An 18080-nucleotide genomic window follows, 5' to 3' on the forward strand; every position below is an offset into this window, starting at 1 on the left:
AGCAGTGTATTGGTTTTAGGATGTCCCCTTCGCACAGCCTTGCTCGCGATTCTCGTCTTTCCATCCTGTGAAGGGTAGCAAGTTTAGTCAGCCCCTCCAGCTTCTCGTTGCGGAACCCATGTTCCAGTGCTGATCCTCCCCAAGGGCGCGATCATACCAACCTATTTCGTATACACTCCCTTAACGCTTAGCGGGGATAGATTAGACTCCTAGCCAATTAGACGGAGGCTAGTCCTAAGGTTGCTTCGATTGGTTACCAACTCTACGGTTACACTGTGTGACACTGTAAGTGCTAGGCGTTATGCCGGGATTTTGCTTGCATTGGGCTGACCGGATTTTGGAGCTAATTGATTATGTAAGGCGCCAAGGTTTGGCGCCACATTCTGTTTGATAAGATAAGGTGACAGGGGCTAACCTTGCATGGGAGCTCGGGCCACACATGCAGGCAAGATCAATCCCTACATGCAGCCCACTTCCATTTACTAATTAACCACCTTCACACATCACTCCTGTTCTGCATACTGCATTTGGCTCCCACCTGTACGCTACACGTTACATATGGTAGCTGCGACTACTACGTTAGAGTAGTTAATTTGACCTCCGGAAACGAATCCTACCGTCAGAGGCTTTTCTGCACCCTCTTACGGCCAAGATTCAGTGCGTTTTGACTGACTTACGTACGGCACGAATGCAACCACAAGAGCCCGGCTAAGCAGCCACAAAACCGGCATACAAGCCTCGAATCCGACGAATTCAGGTACTCGGATTCCGAAGCGAACTATGCTAGTTGTTTGTATTTAGTTCTACCGGCGAATTTAGGTACCCGGCCGAATTAAACGCGACAAACCATTTCGTAGTCGATAGCCTCGTTCCGCAAGGCCGTCGAACCATTCAACAAAAGGAACACTTTGTGCCATGTCGATTCGTCAGATATCGACAGCCATTTCCTTCATTTCCGCCCTCGACCGCGTTGCTTTGGTAGCGCAGTCAACCGACTTTCACCTTATAGTCAAAACACCTTCCCCGGTGACGACGTCACCCAGCATAACCCGGATCCAGAGGCTACTCCTGGCGAATTCAGGTACCCAGTCTGAGGAACGGGACAGTCCCTAATCACATTCGCTCGTATATCCACTGCACCGGTTCGATCGAGCTACCGGTGTAACGACGGAATGAGCAATCCCAAGGGCAAGAAAAAAAAGGGAAGGCGCGCCTCCGGGAGCCTCCCCCAACGAATTAGCAGGCCACTTACCGCCTGTGGCCCTGAGCGCTGAAGCCCGGCAACAGTCTGAAGAGTTGGCTGAGCAATTGACCAGGCTTGGCCAAGCTCGCAGCGCGCGTGGTCAAAGCCCTGCAAAGGCGCCCGAACCATTCGGAGGCGGTCACGATCTGCTCGACGGCGAGGAAGATCTGCTCCCCGACGAGCTCAATCTTGGCTCGATCCAAGAGAAGATGGGCCTGACCGAAACGGACCCCGACACGTCCCAATTTGATCAAGAGACGACGCAAGCTCCGGAAAGCGAGCCTGATTCCGTCGACGCGGCCCGCCCTGAGAAATTTGGGAGCAACCTTCCCACCATTCAGTGGCTCGACCGCAAGTTCGACCAACGTATTGCCCAAGTGAAGGAGGCCAACGCTACAAACGTGAGCAACGTCGTCCTTGCGTTTGGAGAAAGCCTTGGCAAGCATGCCCAGGACATGCATAACCAAATGGTCGATATGTCGGAGAAGGTCACGAATTGCGTCAATGACATAGCTAACCGGCTTAGGCAATCCGTCCGAGACCTGGAAAAACATCTCGATAGCTCGGTCAATTACCTTACAAAGAAGGTCGATAACGACCTCAGCGACATGCGCGCCCAACAGAAGCTTCAGAATGAAGCAATACTTAAGAAAATCGACCTTGACGACCGTGGAATCAACATGCGTTTTGCCGGCCTAGACAAATTCGTTACCGACCGCATCGATAAATCGAGTGCATCTATGTCCAATATTCGGTCCGACTTGCTGCGTCGTATCGACCAAATCATGGAGGAGCAACAGCGTGTCATTCGCGAGGCTCGTGAGGCCCGCGAAGCCTTGGAACAGAAACTCCGTAACCGCGAAGAATCCCTAGATCCCGTCAGTATAGAAGGCCTTCGTAAATACCTTCACAACGTAGCCGATTCGCAAGTTCCTGACCCGCAGGTTCCTGGCCCGCAAGACGTCCGAGCCGAAACGGCACATGGCCAGCAGGACTCTCGCCCTCGCAATGGCCGTACAACGGCCGCAACCGGTTGGAATGTTCCACCCGAAGGTCTCGACATTGGGTCCCGTGAGAATTTGACCCGTAGCAACTACGGCACAGGCAATTCTCGTCGTCAGCCGCCGCCCCCGCCCCCGCGTTCGCGCGGCACCACGTCACCGTTTGACAACCCTTCCTGGCGAAGCGACGACATCCGCCCGCGCGGAGGACAAGCACCAGGCGGTAATGATCCCGGCGGATCGGATGACGATGGCGACAACGGAGATCCCCGACGAGGAAACAGGGATGGTGATCGCGGTAACCGGAACACTCGAGACCGGAACGTTCGCGAAACTTCCTATGAGACGTTTGGTTTAACCTCAACGACCAACTATTCGTTCAAGATCAAGCGCGAGGACCTCGGCATTTTCAATCCTGATTACGAGGACCCTGATGGCGAAGGCAAGGTCACCGAATTCGGCAAGACGTGTTACTACACCGACGTCGATTGCTTCATAGAAAATATCCGGGCCAACCTGGAAGACGAGGCCACTGCCGTCACTGTTGAACGCCAAATTCGAGGAATCATCCAAAACGTGCTCGAAGGCACAGCTAAAATGTTGGTGGCAAGATGAGCTTGGTCGCGACCGTCGAACCCAACTCCGTCAGCAAGGACTTCAAGCCATCCTTGCCGAGATGAGCATTCGGTTCCGGCCCGACCCTGCCAAGGCTACGCGTCTGTTCAAGGATACTCAGCTTACCTTGAAGGACATTGCAACGGTGAAACCCTCGGCCAGTTTATTCAGAAGAAAATGCGTTGGGCCAAGGCCATGACACTTGTCGGCCCAAATGGCGAAAACTGGAAAGGCGCCATGTTGCAGATCTGGAACGACAAGGATAACCGCATCAAGACATACTTGCATGGTCCTCAAGACGAACAAAGCCTTTCGGACTATATGCGCAAGGTTGGCTTAGCCAAGTCCCTACTTGTCAGTGGCAGCACTGTCGGCGACATGGCCTACATCGTTGTCGACGCCTCTATTAAAACCTGTTACAAGTGTCACGAAACCTTCGAGACCAAGGCCAGCACGAAGCGCCATGTCCAGGTCTACACTAAACAGGCCATCCCAAAGAACGAACGCCGCAACAGGTCGAATCAACGAAACCTGGCTCGGCGTACTTGCGGCTACTGCAGTCAATTGTTCGACTCTCGCAATGCATTGTTCAAGCATATCAAACAATGCGAGGACGCGAAGCAGAGCATTGTTCGTTGCCCTGAAGCGGCCCAAGCTGCAATTGACAACGATATAGTTCCCAACGACGAGGCGGTTGATGACGACGCCGACGCGGCCAATTTCGCTTCATCTCTCGAGAATACCCCGGCCAGTGCCTTCAAGCTCAAGGAGGCACCGGACCTCGATGGCAAGTGCGGTAGCAGCCCGCGCTACACGCACCTTCGTACCAAGGCCCGCGCTCACCCCGATGCGGAAGATGTGGAAATCTGCCTCGACGGCGGGGCCGCTTATGCGTGTATTGACCGAGGCTTCCTCGAAACGACACGCCATACAATTGAGCACCGCGAGGCCGGCGTACGTGGCATTGGCAAGGCAAGGACCAACGAGTGGGCGACATTCGACCTATACATCCCCGGTTCCGAAGATGGTCAGCCCACCTTGGGGAACTCCTCCAATGTCTAACGGAGGGAGCTGCAGGAATGTGAGTGCCACTGGACGCAACGCCGTATTGGCGTGTGACTCTTGAGCACTTGCTGTTTCTTGAATGTAAGTTCCGCCCGGGTCGTTTGTCAGCTCGATCACCCTGGTATCTGCTTGACGGACCAGGAATGGTTGCGATGCATCGGTCTTCAAGACGAAAACCTGTGAGTGGTGTCCGACTCCTGACTTGTGCTGCTGCACAAAACGCCGTCCTAGACGATTCCAACTCAACATGAAACCGCCATTCCTGAATCGGTAACTTCCCGGTTACAGCTTGCTTGGTACTCACTACTCACTCACCTCTGTTCAAGACCTCAAGCCTCGGGTACCCTGAGCGAAGGACGTGGTTGGGCCCCTTGAGTGCCGCTTTTTCTTTGTTGGTTCGAACAGGTCCTTTGTTTGCGGACGCACACTAATTAAGTTGGCTTTGTATGGCAGCACGGGGCAAATTGGTATCCTTCGCTTGTTTAGCTGAGATATTTCCGATTCCTGCTTTTCGAACCGCCTTGCTTCATTTTGCACCGGAACTTCAAAAAAGAGATATAATGCTCGTGTACCTACACAGCTCATGACTATATACCTGTAGTATCTGACACAAACTTGCGCACTTGAGAGACCTTCAACCTTCAACCGAGGCCCAGTCGTCGATGGCCCGCGCGGCAATAATCTCCGCTGACCTCCTCCCCGGCCGGCTCGCCGGTGTGGGTGACGATCGACGTGTCGAGGCAGTCGCTGGCCCTGCTGTGGCATCTGGACACCGCCCGTCCGATGATGAGCAGCGTCGCTGAGAGAAGGGAGAACGAAGGGGGCAGACCGGTTTCTGCTTCTGGAACTTGCATGATCCAGACAAACTAACAAGGAGAAGGCTCTCACTGAGAAACCTCCAACATCTGTCTCTGTCGCCCAGGGGCTCTCCCAAGCCATGCTATAATTATAACCATATGCCTCACCCACCTCCCTCTTCCCACTAGTTCATTCATAGCTCTGTTTTCAGGAGCCATCTATCACGGAATGGCAGGACCCTACGACCCTCTCACTGCAAGTAACATGCGGTGAAACCGCCCGTCTGCGATTACAGAAAACGGTGAACGAAGCTGAGATCCTCTTCCCATGGTGCGATTGTGACGTTTCATTGCATCTTGAGTGCTGCTTGTACATACATGAGGTACTCTCACCTGAACCTCGTTTCCGTCACAACGGCACTGATATGTATTTACATACAACGGGCCGCCATATACTAATACTAATTAACCCTTCCTTCACCAAGCAGTCCTGGCTCGTCGAATCTAAAGAGAAACAATGAACCGGTCCCTCGAAACCAAGCGAGGGTCCGTCTCGAATGGCGTCATTCCAAAGAAATGTTTTATATTAGGTGAAACGCCGGCCAGTGAACACATACCATAACCACGGTGCCGTCCCGTCTGCCGTAAACATATCAACAACGCTTCCCCTGTCCCAGAGACTCTGAGGCCGCCCAAACCGTCAGACAGGAAATAGACCAACTCAAATGCGCATGCAGGACACGCTCGCCTTGATCGATCGAGGCACATCCCATAATACCGAGCATGGATACACGTCATCAAAGTCAAGCAGCCGAACCCCAAGGACAACCCCCCCCCCCCCCGGGCCTCCCCAAACCTTCTTTTCCTTCGCTTCGAGTGTATACAGCTGAAATCACACCTCTTCCCCGGCGACGGCCTCGTACCCGCCGGATCTTCTGCCCCCGCCGGCCCTGGGGATGTCCATTGGGATCTCATACAACTCGGTGTAGTTGACCGGCCGGCCGCCCAGGACCGCGGCGCCCGTCTCCCTGCGGCCAAAGAGCGGGGCCTGATCCCAGTAAAAGTCCTTCCAGTTGGTCACGCAGCCCCTGTTGAACGGATTCCGCTCCGCGCCGCGCCTCCTGCCGGCCGCCCCGCTGGCCGCGCCCCGGCCCCTGGCCGTCTGGATGAAGGTGTCGACGCCGAGCAGCCGGCCCCAGTGGCGTAGGAAGCCGCCGCCGTGGTGGTGGTGTCCGTGACGCCCGCCGCCGGGCGCGTGCGGGCCCACGTCGGATCCGGCCGGCGGCGCGACCGACGGGTCGAGCGGGGTGCCAGTCGACGTGAAGGCGGACGCGAGGGAGGCCGCGGGCCGCGTGTTGACGCCAAACATGTTCTCGTACGTTGTCATGCCGCGCGACACCTGCAGGAACTGCACAAACAACAGCATCGAGACCCAGGTCAGCTGCAGCGAGGCCCAGACGGCCAGGAGCAGGGTGTAGGCGTCCGCATTGATCACGCGGCACAGGTTGGGGGCGAGCACGTTGCACTCTTCCGACGCCATGGGTGTCAGAGCGGAAAAGTCTGTATTTTGTTCGGGTTTGACGTGTCAGCAAGGGGTTGCAGGAGAAATGGGGGGAAGAAAAGAGGAATGGAGAGAAAAGATGAGTGTTTGGGGGAGGAAGAACGAACAGCGAGCAACAAGGACGTCGTAGACCAGGACGCCGAGGGTCAGATTGACGAGGTATATGATGAAGTGCCGGTGGTTGTTGACACCAATGCAGTTGTACACCCACGGGCAGTGGCTGTTGACAAGAGGTTAGTTCAGTACACGGGCGGGAGAGGCTCTGTCTCGGGCAAAAGACTCACTGGTCATGCTTGGCCACGCAACGCTGGCACCTCCGGCAGTGCTTGCTTCGGAGCGGTGTTCGGATCATGCATGTCACGCAGAAGTGCCCCTCGTCGTACTTCCACTGGCTGATCAGCTCATCGATGACGGCTTTTTGCTCGGCGATGCCGTTGAGCTTGGGCACGAAGCCCGGGTCGTCAACCATGGCCCTGGTGTAGAAGAAGGCAGTAAGGCCAAAGTAAAGGGCAAACAAAAAGTTCCAAAACCATGTGCCGGCTGATGCGAGGTTAGCTCACTGAGATGCTAAGATGGACATTATAGGGAAAAAAAAACCCCACCATCACCGAAAGCTGTAGCCGGGAGGATGGTGAAGAACCAGTTTAACCCCACCAGAGTGAGAGAAGCAGCAAAGATGCCGGCCATCCAAGGCTGGAAAGAGAGAATGGAATGGTTAGCATCCAAACGGAAACAAAGAGCAAAAAAAAAATAAAAAAAAGAAGAGAAAAAAAGAAACACACCGTCTTCTCAAACTGCCTCATATCTGGCGGCGCATAGTGAAGCAGCTGCCTGCCAACCCATTGTACCGTATAGGCAGCCAGCAGGCCAAAGGGGACGCCGGCGTAGACGGGCATGCCGGCAAAGATGACGAGGGTGGCCCAGACCAGGACAAACGGCCAGAGGAAGAAGAACTTTGTGGTGAAGGCGCGGCGGTCCTTGAGCAGGTAGCTCGCTCCCGGCCAGCTGGGCACGATCGGGTTGCCGTCCTCGTCGTAGCCGCAGTCGTACAGCGCCTTGTGCCAGGCGGCCGTCGTGTTGAGCTCCCGGGCGGTGATGGCGGGCGTCTTGCCCGTCGACGTCTCGGCGAACCGGTCCGCGCCGTACTCGATGATCTTCTGGATGCACCCGGCGCTGCCCTTGACCAGGGCCCAATGCAGCGCCGTGAAACCCTGCTCGTCCTTGGCGTGCACGCTGGCCCCCCACCGCAGGAAGGCGTCGACGCAGGCCGGGTACCCCTTGTAGGCGGCCCACATCAGGGCCGTGTGGCCGTAGGCGTCCTCGACGTCGACCGGAATGCCCTGGTGGAGGAGCAGGATGATGAGGAGGAGGTTTCCGTTGAAGGTGCTGATGTGGAGCGTGTTGTAGCCCTGGGCGTCGGTGATCAGCGGGTCGGCGCCGTGCTGGAGGAGCAGGTGAACGGTGTAGTAGTGGCATCGCTGGGCGGCCCACTGGAGGGGTGTAGCGACGCTCTCCCCGCCCTTCTTATTCACCGGGGCGCCGCGCTCGATCAGGAACTTGCACATGGCGTACTGGTTGTTGATCGCGGCCCACTATAGTAGAGCATCGCACGTTGGTCAGCCAAGATCCGGACCAGGAATCCCGTCACTCAGGAGCTAGGAAGAATACTCACATGGAGCGGCGTGATGCCCTCGTCGTCTGCGTAGGTCGCGTCGTAGTCGCCCGTCTCGAAGAGCTTCTCCATGCCGGCAATGTCCCCTATTCTCGCCATCTGCATAATGTCGGGCTGGGGCGTCTCCTTCGGCATGTTCCCGAGTTCAACCTCGTTATTCAACTTCGGCGCTGCGGTGTCCGACTTGGAGAGCGGCTGCGTCGGCGCGCCGTTGGCGGCAGGTGGCCCGGAGGCATCGCGTTGTTGCGCCATCGTCGGTTCGCGCGTTGAGGCCGGTTGGGATGACTAAATGCAGCGGCGGTGACGGCGTCGTGCGTTCCCCGTTAGGATGCGGCACGGGTATAGCAATGGGCGAGATTAGATTTTTTTTTTAAAAAAAAAATAAGACGGGAAACGCAAAAGACTTGATTTTAAGCAGGGAGAGAGTAAAGAGGGAATCGATTGCACAACGATCACAGCATGGCGAGATGCGGAACTGAATCTGCGCCAACTGCTGTTGCTCCTGCTGCTGCTGCTTCACTGCGGCGACGAAACGCCCGGTGTTGGAAACCTGTTGGACTTTTGAGGCGCGACCTTGCGGCGGGACTGTCCGCACCGTATTTTCAGGTCAGGTTCCTGAACCAAAAAAGATCCAGCGCCGGCTTACGCAGTAGTTACCTGTCAGCAGCCTCGAACGAGCGTGCACGAGGCTGAGCTACCAATTGCCATGTTGGAGGACTCCTGATTCGCCCAGAGGCTGACCAGTGCACCAGCTGCAGGGCTGACGACCCACTTTTAGTGACCTGCGGAGTGTGGGTCTCTTGAAATACAAGCGTAACGTTAACTCTGGCTGGGGCAGTGTAACGAATCCGGAATCCGTACCACTGAGTAACTAGTGTAATAGGAGGGGACATTTCGAAGCAGGCGTTCGAGCCAGCTCTACAAGAGCTCTACATGCGTTCTATCCCATTATCATCAACATTTTGGTGGAATATATTGACGAAACAACTGAGGAAAAGCCATATGGTGTGGATCATATATGCGTCTGTTGAACAACATCGTTACGGCCCAGCTACCAACCGCTTTCATGTCTTGGCAGGTATTTTCGTTACCCTCCGTAATCCATACGGGACTAAAACAAACCAGAATTGCAACGTAAATCGAAATCCGCCAGGAGCCCACAAGCGGATCCCAACCTCGTCGAACCGATCAGCTAATTAGGTTCGGCTTCTCCATCTCCGGCGACGATCGAATGACAATGGCCCGATAAATAGACTGCCGGAGATAGCACGACCCGGCCGACCGCAGAGTGAGCAGCGTTGCACTATAAGAGTCGCGGCTCGGGCGGCACAAGAGAAAACTTCGAATAAACCGACTTTGACTAGACGACTACCGAGTATATCGTCCTTCCCTCCCCAGCTTCGCTCGGGCTCTCCGCCAACAAAACCATACCATCGATCGGCGGCCCACGATGACGGTCCTCGAAACCCTCAAGGCCGCCCTCGAGGCGTCTCTGACCCCTTCGCCGACCGTCATCGCGGTCGGCCTGGCCATCGTCCTCCTCATCCCCGCCATCCTCCACTTCCTCTACACGGCCACCACGCCCTACGCCACCCTCCCTTCGGTCCTGCTCCTCGGCCCTTCCGGCTCCGGCAAGACCGCCCTGCTCACCCTCTTCGAGCGCGGACCGTTCTACCGCCCGGACCAAGCCTCCTCTCCTTCCCCCAATAGCCCGACGGTGGCCGAGCCCGTCGCCCAGACGCACACCTCCCAGACGCCCTGCACCGTCGAGCTCGCCGTCGGGACGAGCGACGCGGCCGGCAGCGGCAGCAGCGGCCTGGTCAGTTACCGCGTCGACCTGGACGCGGCGGGCGCGACGGCCAAGAAGTTCCTGCTGATCGACACGCCGGGCCACCCGAAGCTGCGCACGAGCGCGCTGGCGCAGCTGGCCTCGGTCTCGAGCACGGGCACCATCCGGCTGTCGTCGCTGTCGGCGCCCGGATCGGGCGAGCAAAACTACAGCAACAAGAACAACAACGACGGGAACAACAGCAAGTCCACTCTCAAGGCGCTCGTCTTCCTCGTCGACGCCGCCGCGCTCGCCGAGGGGAGCGACGGCCCCGCGCTGGCCGCCGCGGCCGAGTACCTGTACGAGGTGCTCCTGGCGCTGCAGAGGCGGCACCGCCGCGGGGGCGGGTCGCGCGCCCCTTCGAGCATCCCCGTGCTGGTGGCGGCCAACAAGCTGGACCTGTTCACCGCGCTGCCGGCGGCGCTCGTCAAGAGCCAGCTCGAAGCCGAGATCGGGCGGATCCGCAAGGCCAGGAGCAAGGGCCTCCTGGACTCGGGCGAGGCGGACGGCGGCGACCTGCTCGGCCCCGGCGGCGGCGAGGAAGCCGACTCGTGGCTCGGCGCCTACAGCAGCGAAAAGTTCAGCTTCAAGGAGATGCTCGAGTTCGATATCGAGGTCGACGTCATCGGGGGCAACGTGCTCGGGGAGGGGCCTGGGGCGGACAAGTGGTGGAAGTGGATCGGGGAGAGGATTTATGCTTGAAAAATCGAGCAAAATAGGCGAGGTGTTGGGATCTTTTGTTGGTTTTACGGACTGCCAGGCAAAGGTTGCATCACCAACAACGCTTCGTGTAAATCATTGTCCCATTTTGTGAGTAAGATGATAATGACAATGCCTATCTATCGATGGGTATCAACTTCAAGAGACCTCCCCATTCGCACGGGTTGAGCCCTGTCTGATAAATGTTGCATGCTACGTCCGGCGCAGTCGAAACCAACCACAGATGTTGAGTCTTAAGGGTTTTCGCCCGTTCTTCTAACAACCTTTAAATGCTCATGCAAACAGAGAAAGAAAAAAAAAGAAAGAAAAATAGCCTGGATCATTTTGGCGATCACGACTTTTGCCTCACCATCCAAGTCAACAGGTCCACCTTGGTCACGACCGCCACCGGCTTCGACCCGCCGCCCTCGGTCTTCTCCGTCACGACCGCGGCGCTGTTCCACTCGAGGAACCGGCTCAGCGCGGACAAGGGAGTGTCCATGGTGATCTCGACAAACTTGCGCTTCTTGCCCTTGAGATCCGATCCGAACTTCCGGGGGTCCGTAACCACCTCGTCCATGCGGCTAAAGTCGAACATGACGTCGCGAACGGGACTCTGGGGCGTGGCACGGCCGCGCGAGATATAGCTAAGCAGGTTGCCCAGCGTCACCAGACCGGCGAGCTTGCCGCCCGTGGGGCTGAGGACGGGCAGCTGGTCGAAGCCCTTGTCGCGCATCGTCTCGATGGCTTCCGAGCAGGGGCTGGTAGTGAGGACTGAAGTGACGGGCTTGAGACGGAGAGAGCGGACGGTGGCACCGCCGTAGGAGTCGGCCGCATATTGGCCGGGGCTCTTGGGCTGCGCCGCCTCGTCTTTGCCGTCAGCCTTCTCCGAATCGTCGGGCAAGAGGCCGTTGGCGGCGAGCCAGTCGTCGTCGGCAAACTTGGTCAGGTAAGAGCGGATGCTGTCCGGGAGGACAACGACGATCACGTCGCCCTTGCCGAAGCCAAAATCCTTCACCGCCTTGAGCATGGCCGCCATCGCGCTGCCCGAGGAGCCGCCAACCAGCAGGCCCTCCTCGGCAATCAAACGCCTGGCGAGATGGAATGACTCCTTATCATCCGTCTTGTACCACTTGTCCACGAGCTCCCGGTCTAGAACATCGGGGACGAAGTCGTACCCAATGCCTTCCACCTTGTACGGGACATTGGCCTTCTCTTCGTTCAGGGACTCAGGCAGTGCGAGAATACTGCCGTAGGGGTCCGCCGCAATGACCTTGACGTTCTTGTCGTGCTTCCTAAGGCCCCTGGCGATACCCGTAATGGTGCCACCAGTGCCGGCCCCGGCGACAACAGCCGTAACCTTGCCGCCGGTCTGCGCCCAGATCTCCTCCGCAGTGCCGAACTCGTGTGCGAGCGGGTTGTTCCCGTTGCTGTACTGGTCGAGGATATGGGAATTGGGAATCTCCTTGAGAAGCCGCTTTGCGACACCGATGTGGCTCTCGGGGGAGTCCCAAGCTGCTTGGGTGGGCGTGCGGATAATGGTAGCGCCGAGAGCACGGAGGACGGACACCTTCTCGGCGGACATCTTCTCGGGCAGGGTAATGATCGTCTTGTATCCTTTTATTGCGCCGACCAGAGCGAGGCCAATGCCGCTGGTATGGTCAGCAAATGGCGGGGCCCAAGAAAGGATGAACAAGCAAGGAAGGGGGCTGACTCACGTATTGCCACTGGTGGGCTCAATCAGGGTGTCACCAGGCTTGATTCTCCCACTCCTCTCGGCCTCTTCAATCATGCGCAGCGCTATCCTGTCCTTGACGCTCCCGCCAGCGTTGAAGAGCTCAACCTTGGCGTAGACCTCGGCTTCGATCCCGAGGGATTGCGGAATCTTGTTCAGGCGAACGAGAGGTGTATTGCCGATCAGCTCGGTCGCCGACAACTTGACGCTCAGCTTGGGAGGTTCAAGAATTGGCGCCGGCGGCCGGGCTTCATCTTGCGATCCTTGACCGTTGGTGGCAGCCATGTTGCGCGCGGTCCTCAGTAGTAACTCGGCGGGGGCGGGGCTCGGATGAAGTTGCTCTATAGAAGTCTGCAGTGGGTATCCGACGAAAGATGTTGGGAGAACGTGGCCTGTCGTTGGGGTAGGGCTCGTCGTGGTTCTCGAAAGCAGCGAGGCTTTTTAAGCGAACCTTTTGTACAATGGCGAGAAAATGGGCCGAGGTGAGCAATACGCTGTTGGTGGGGGTATGAAAAACGACGTGGAATGCGGGATGGTCTCTTGGCTCCACAAATGCCGACGATATGCGCCACCCAGCCCTCGCCCAAGGTGTCGGGTCTGGCCGCTTACAGGGGTTCTTTGGCCCTATACTCGTGTTTTCACTTGCCGTTCCAGATCGTTCTGTAGCACGTTGCGGTCATCAACTACCCCTTCTGGAACCAACCCCCAACTTTCGGTAGTTACTATTTCTCGCCGATATCACGTCATCACATCCCTCCGGGCAAAACAACTCCATCATTCCAATCAGAGCGTCTGTCAACCGGTGATGTAATCCGTACTTAACTTCCAAACTCCATCAACTGACTTGCCTGTATCACAATCATTCACCTCGCGCCCAGCAAATACGGCGGCGGGGATGCTTTGGTGACACACGGTTCTTTCTGCTGCAGGAACCAGGAGCTATTCGAACCGAGACAAGAGCCGGTTGAGCATTAACTAATCCGTACGCTCGGCAGAGTCTTGGGCGCGGCTATCGACCCTTTAGAAGAGTGCCTTGGGTAATTATTGTTTGAAGTTATTACAGGTACTTATTGTGGCCCCTTCGACAAATTAGTCCAGTTATTAATTACTCGGACTTCCTTTTTCTTCCTCGTTTCTTCTCATTTTCATTTTATTTTTGTTTTCCCTTGCAGCGGCATTATACCAAACGAAACTCTATCGAGCACATATCCATACACAGAAGATGAAGGGATCACCAGCCGCCTCATGAGAGAGCATCCTGCCGGCCCCCGAAGTAGGTTGACCATAAGTCAGCATAACAATGATCCCTCTAGGTAGAGTAGAAGAAAGCCTTCGTTTCGTACGGTACCTTCTTCGACTTTCCAGTGAGTCTAAAAGGAACCACACCTGCATCCTGCTGGCTAGCACCGCTGGATGGGACCTGGCCGGATGGCGCAATAGGCCAACTCAGGCTTCCAGAATTTCCAGCATTGAGCGACAGGATACGCCGACGGGCGTGGAAGAGAACGAAATACAGCCTGGCATACATCAGGAACATGGCAGCGATGATTACCCCTGTCGGATGGCAAGATCAACTTGAGTCAGCTCAGTACTTCGGGTGAAACGCACAACGGGGCACGAAGTTGACCTGGTATATGTCAGATGAACCGGCCGTGCAACTTTCTCCGGAGTTCGGAGTCCCATACCAAGAGTCGAACCCGGTCCGACGCGAACCAACACCAGGCTCCTATGTCGCCATAGCCGGCAACTCCGAGCCCAACGGCTGCCCAAGTTATTTAAACCAGCCACGGCAATATCCAGAGGACCGCCAGATGTCCCTTTGTCCATGCAGAGCAGCGCCTGTGGTCGGCGAGGATGAAATATGTGCAGATGACGATGGTCAAGACCCAATAGTCGTCAGTTTGGATAACAAAGACCTGCGTCATGAAACCGTTGAAGCTGCAGAATCGAACTTGCTCGGGCGCGCCAATCCAGCGCCCGCTCACGTTCATCGACGACGACGACACGAGAAAGTTGATTACCATTACGCAATCACTAATAGCCAGGCCGAGAATGAGTGAATGTCGGAGGGGGGTTAGATGCTCCATGTAGTTTGTCGACGTGGAGTTCGTGGAGACCATAGACACACCGAGAAGCTGGCAATGATCAATGCTGCCCCGAGGATTGACAGGATTGCGGTGACGGCAATGACCAGGCTCTGGAGGCGTATAACGGCCGGGTCAGTGGGAGCCGCCAGATCAGAAGCTTCAACGCCGCGTGACAATCATGATTTTTAAGAGATTGATGGAGCCTAAAGTCAAAATTACCCAACTCACCAGAATTCTTCTGTCCTTCGAGACATAGCAAAGCGCCTGATCAACATCCTCGAATGGACAAAAGCTCGCGAAGATATAATTATTAATTATATTACCAGTTCCGGGTAATGGCATGAAAGCCGTACAGCCGCATGCGCTGCACGAGCCTTGTTTCCGCCGAATTGGTCGGTCGCGGAGACAACGACGCCCAATCCACTGAAGTAGCTATGAAATGGGGGATAAGAACCAGTAATTATCAGGTTAATAATTCGCGAAAGGACAAGCGATTGTCAGTTCCCGAGAAGACTAGAAGACTCGCGGAGTCAACAGTGGTTGAATCTCGCGATGTTGTGATGGATCCGGTTGCGTTATCATCTACGTTGAAGGAAGAACGCCAGGGACTCGATGAAAATGGACAAAAGTTTGAAATCTAGGTACCAAAGCTAGAGATGAGCCTAAAATCCTCGAGTTTTATAAGTAATATGGGGAAGGCCCTGACTGCCAGTCAAGAGCCATCCCATGGTGGTGATCAGTGTATTAGGTATTTGACCGATACTTGTCGTGCCTAGATGATGCGAGGCGAACGCTGAGTCGATCAGCCGCCTGATCAAAAAAGAACGTTATTCCCCTAGTAGCTCATGATATACCCAGAATATGTGGCCGCACTCTGTTCTTGCCCCAGTAAAATTGCATGCGCCTCTGCTCCAGGGTCCGGGATTTCAAGGGTTTGTGCGGAGTACGAGGTAGTCAGTTCGAGAGCCAGCAACTGACGTCATCGGTGCCGTTTCAACCTGCCGTGCCTGCTTCTCAGCGCCGTTATCGAGCCTAATCTTCCCAGACAGGATTTGTGAGTGATTGCTTCCATCATAGCTCAGAAGAAAGAAAACATTGAGATCCACAGCATCACTCCGATGGGCAGAAAAGAAAAAATCGCCCGGTCGATCGTCCGGGCAATCACCAAGACCAACGAAGTGCGCAAACGGCCTGGCAGCCCGTTGGCTTCGATCCTCGCTCTCTTCTCGACGCTTTTCTCGCTGTATCATCTAGTTCTCCGCAAGATACGGCCCGCGGACTTCGCGAAACTACGTCGGCACCACTGGGACATCAACGATAATAATTATGTGCAGTCGTTCCAGCAAGAGGATGGTTACGAGGCGGGGGAGCCGCCTCTCAAAGCGATAGGAGACATGGGCTTTTCGGGCTCGGTAGGTTGCACATGCACTCAACCATTCAGACGTGAGAATTTGCAGCTTACGTTCATCTCAGACTTTCTATTCCACTGCCGATCACAAGTATCTCGTCAAGTCCCTCCCCCGCCACTCCGAGCACTCGTTCTTCAGCGAGGACCTTCTGACGCCATACGTCCAATACATGGCATCCCATCCCCGCACTCTCTTGGTCCGCATCTGCGACTTTCTCGCAGTCACGGGTCCCTCCCTAGGGCGCGTGTTGCGATCCGCACCATCTCACCACATTGTCATGGATAACATCATGCACGGCCGGGAAGAAGCCAAGAGGAAAGGCGAGGCCGACTGGGAGAACTGGGACCTCAAACCCGCCTCGTACTTTTACCCTGAGCGTGACATTGCTGGTGGTGCGCTTACGAGTGAGGCAACCAAAAAGCAACTCGCAGACGAGTTTCACGACAAGATTGTCCTCCGCCGAGAGCAGGCCGAAGACTTCTTTTCGAGCCTCGAACAGGACACCAGATTGCTTGCAGAACACAATGCTGTGGACTACTCCCTCTTCCTGGTGCGGATGAAAGCGCCGCACCAAGACGCAGCCCCGATGCGTCCTCGCCAGACAGAATCTGATCCAGCCACGGTTCCCGCTCGGCCGCCATCGGGGCCACCAACTCTGCCATCTTGGAGAACGGGAGTTGCCTCAGCGGATGGCAAGCACATCTTCCGAGCCTCGATCCTGGACTTCTTCTGGGCCAAGCACAAGGTGCGTGCGAAGGCGATGACGATACTGATCAAGCTATGGAATGTGTTGATAAGCAGGCACGGGGACATGAGCATCACCACCACACCGGATGAGTACCGCCAGCGATTCCTCAGGATGTGCAGGGAGATAGTTGAAATTGTCGACGATTGAGGGCAAAAGATTGTGCATCACATCGCCGGTGCTAGATGACTGCCCAACATCCGAGCACGACTGGCTTTCTCCTCGATTTGCTATGCTTCTCAACCTGCCTAATTAATCAAGAATCTCGTTTTTGAGCAAGAAACCGAAGCATTGCAACTCTCGAGTTCCGAATGCGAGCCACACACAAGACGCAGCTTGCAAGTAGAGGCTGCAAGTCACCAGAGTAACGATCTGCATAGAGCAGAACCAGGACGCAAGGACCGGGCCAGCTCTCGATACCGACTCTTCTTGCCGCAAGCATGAATGCGGACACCATGCATTACTGCATAAAGGGCCTCTCGTCGCGGCCCCGTCCTATGTAATAACTGAGCACTCTCACCCGGGTTGCCACCGTCAAGGTCCCCATGGGCGTGGCGAGACGGCGCCTTGAACACTTTTCCCTGCCAATGCAACCACTTTCCTTCCGCGCTTTGACTGCAGTTAATTACTAGGTGAACCGGTCCAACTAGCAGGCCACCGATCAGTTGTCGTCAGTATTAATTAGCCCGGAGGCAGTCGATATCTATCTACTTCAGTTCGGCTACCCTCCCTTCTGAAAGTCGGATAGCGCGCAATTTTGGGCGTTTAGCACATAAAAAAAAAAAAAAAAAGGGAGTTCGCGCTCGGCTCAATTCAGGGTCCTTAGCCCGAAGTCAACATCGTTGAATCTGTTGCTATGCCCACAGGAGCCGCATCTCCGCGATCCCTAATTATTCATCTTCGAGGGAAGTGCCCTATATCTGCGTCAAATGTAATTATCGGTTCCATAGCGGGCGTCATGCACTTCGCTCCTGAAAGCTGAACAATTCTTATTCCCGTTGACGCGTATCAGTTCTTCGCCTTATAATTATACATTTCTATATACTCACTCACTCCGTGACAAAACACAAGCATCCAAGAAAACCCGGTCGCTGTTGGCGCTCATCGGTTGGCTTCTGTTCAACAAAAGATTTGATACGATAATTATTTGTCACCTCGAGCTCGGCTGTGGATTTAAATAATTCATTCAGACATTTGAAGTTGGACGATCGACGTTTGCGGCATGCAAGTTCTCCTCGCGCGCGGGGATTCGATGGTGTCATCTTGCTGGACGGTTGCGCACAGGGGGTGGAGGTTCCGGTACTGCAGCACCATGGTCGGCCAACCGCTACATCAGCGATAACAAAGTCGGGACATACCAGGGGGTTTTCCTCACTCCAACCACTCACGCCCATGACATGCCCATCATCTCATCTAAGCAGGAATTACGACAGAACAGCCCCCCCACGTTCCCGGAAGACTGGTTATCATCAACATACCCGGATTTAAGCACGACCCATGGCCGGGAGCACATCTGGCGCGGATACGGCATGCCTGCACCCTCGCCTCCGTGCGTGCGTCCCCGCTGATTACTATACACGCACCAATGTCCTCCTAGTGTACTCGTGCCATGGCGTCGTCACG

General features: G+C 55.7%; 6 protein-coding genes across 6 annotated transcripts; 3 read left to right on the forward strand and 3 right to left on the reverse strand.

Moving 5' to 3' along the window:
• Window positions 1-915: 915 nt before the first annotated feature.
• On the forward strand, window positions 916-4350 carry P884DRAFT_288433 (uncharacterized protein; the record flags this gene model as incomplete). The annotated part of the gene is made up of 5 exons (XM_069443949.1): window positions 916-978; window positions 1044-1081; window positions 1203-2843; window positions 2898-4005; window positions 4156-4350. The coding sequence occupies 4 exons, from the start codon at window positions 916-918 to the stop codon at window positions 3919-3921; spliced, it is 2766 nt and encodes a 921-aa protein (XP_069301353.1). The 3' UTR covers window positions 3922-4005; window positions 4156-4350.
• A 1206-nt stretch (window positions 4351-5556) lies between these two features.
• P884DRAFT_213860 (uncharacterized protein) lies at window positions 5557-8627 on the reverse strand. The gene is made up of 6 exons (XM_069439215.1): window positions 7955-8627; window positions 7065-7874; window positions 6885-6975; window positions 6567-6822; window positions 6390-6502; window positions 5557-6281 (listed from the first exon to the last, which is right to left on the reverse strand). The coding sequence occupies exons 1-6, from the start codon at window positions 8204-8206 to the stop codon at window positions 5614-5616; spliced, it is 2190 nt and encodes a 729-aa protein (XP_069301354.1). The 5' UTR covers window positions 8207-8627; the 3' UTR covers window positions 5557-5613.
• A 487-nt stretch (window positions 8628-9114) lies between these two features.
• P884DRAFT_288435 (uncharacterized protein) lies at window positions 9115-10612 on the forward strand. Its single transcript, XM_069443950.1, has one exon. The coding sequence runs from the start codon at window positions 9405-9407 to the stop codon at window positions 10482-10484; it is 1080 nt and encodes a 359-aa protein (XP_069301355.1). The 5' UTR covers window positions 9115-9404; the 3' UTR covers window positions 10485-10612.
• Window positions 10613-10833: 221 nt separating this feature from the next.
• P884DRAFT_191053 (tryptophan synthase beta subunit-like PLP-dependent enzyme) lies at window positions 10834-12501 on the reverse strand (the record flags this gene model as incomplete). Its single annotated transcript, XM_069437566.1, has 2 exons — window positions 10834-12133; window positions 12200-12501. The coding sequence occupies 2 exons, from the start codon at window positions 12499-12501 to the stop codon at window positions 10834-10836; spliced, it is 1602 nt and encodes a 533-aa protein (XP_069301356.1).
• Window positions 12502-13985: 1484 nt separating this feature from the next.
• On the reverse strand, window positions 13986-14411 carry P884DRAFT_252938 (uncharacterized protein). Its single transcript, XM_069440754.1, has one exon. The coding sequence runs from the start codon at window positions 14334-14336 to the stop codon at window positions 13992-13994; it is 345 nt and encodes a 114-aa protein (XP_069301357.1). The 5' UTR covers window positions 14337-14411; the 3' UTR covers window positions 13986-13991.
• A 987-nt stretch (window positions 14412-15398) lies between these two features.
• P884DRAFT_233474 (phosphatidylinositol-4-phosphate 5-kinase-domain-containing protein) lies at window positions 15399-16892 on the forward strand. The gene is made up of 2 exons (XM_069439887.1): window positions 15399-15715; window positions 15777-16892. Exons 1-2 carry the CDS (start codon window positions 15422-15424, stop codon window positions 16605-16607), a joined length of 1125 nt encoding a protein of 374 aa, XP_069301358.1. The 5' UTR covers window positions 15399-15421; the 3' UTR covers window positions 16608-16892.
• Window positions 16893-18080: the final 1188 nt, after the last annotated feature.

This window comes from Thermothelomyces heterothallicus (assembly GCF_042370625.1).
Source record: "Thermothelomyces heterothallicus CBS 202.75 unplaced genomic scaffold P884_scaffold_1, whole genome shotgun sequence".
Classification (NCBI taxonomy): Eukaryota; Fungi; Ascomycota; class Sordariomycetes; order Sordariales; family Chaetomiaceae; genus Thermothelomyces; species Thermothelomyces heterothallicus.

Bases quoted from the DNA above. Each gene is read 5' to 3' on its own strand.
- P884DRAFT_213860 (XM_069439215.1), bottom strand. From the start codon at position 8,206: ATGGCGCAACAACGCGATGCCTCCGGGCCACCTGCCGCCAACGGCGCG. The intron at 6,976-7,064 runs GTGTGTTTCTTT...CTCTCTTTCCAG, and splicing joins TGAGGCAGTTTGAGAAGACG to CCTTGGATGGCCGGCATCTT. The intron at 6,823-6,884 runs GTGGGGTTTTTT...ACCTCGCATCAG, and splicing joins GGCTACAGCTTTCGGTGATG to CCGGCACATGGTTTTGGAAC.
- P884DRAFT_288435 (XM_069443950.1), top strand. From the start codon at position 9,405: ATGACGGTCCTCGAAACCCTCAAGGCCGCCCTCGAGGCGTCTCTGACC.
- P884DRAFT_252938 (XM_069440754.1), bottom strand. From the start codon at position 14,336: ATGGTCTCCACGAACTCCACGTCGACAAACTACATGGAGCATCTAACC.
- P884DRAFT_233474 (XM_069439887.1), top strand. From the start codon at position 15,422: ATGGGCAGAAAAGAAAAAATCGCCCGGTCGATCGTCCGGGCAATCACC. The intron at 15,716-15,776 runs GTAGGTTGCACA...CGTTCATCTCAG, and splicing joins ACATGGGCTTTTCGGGCTCG to ACTTTCTATTCCACTGCCGA.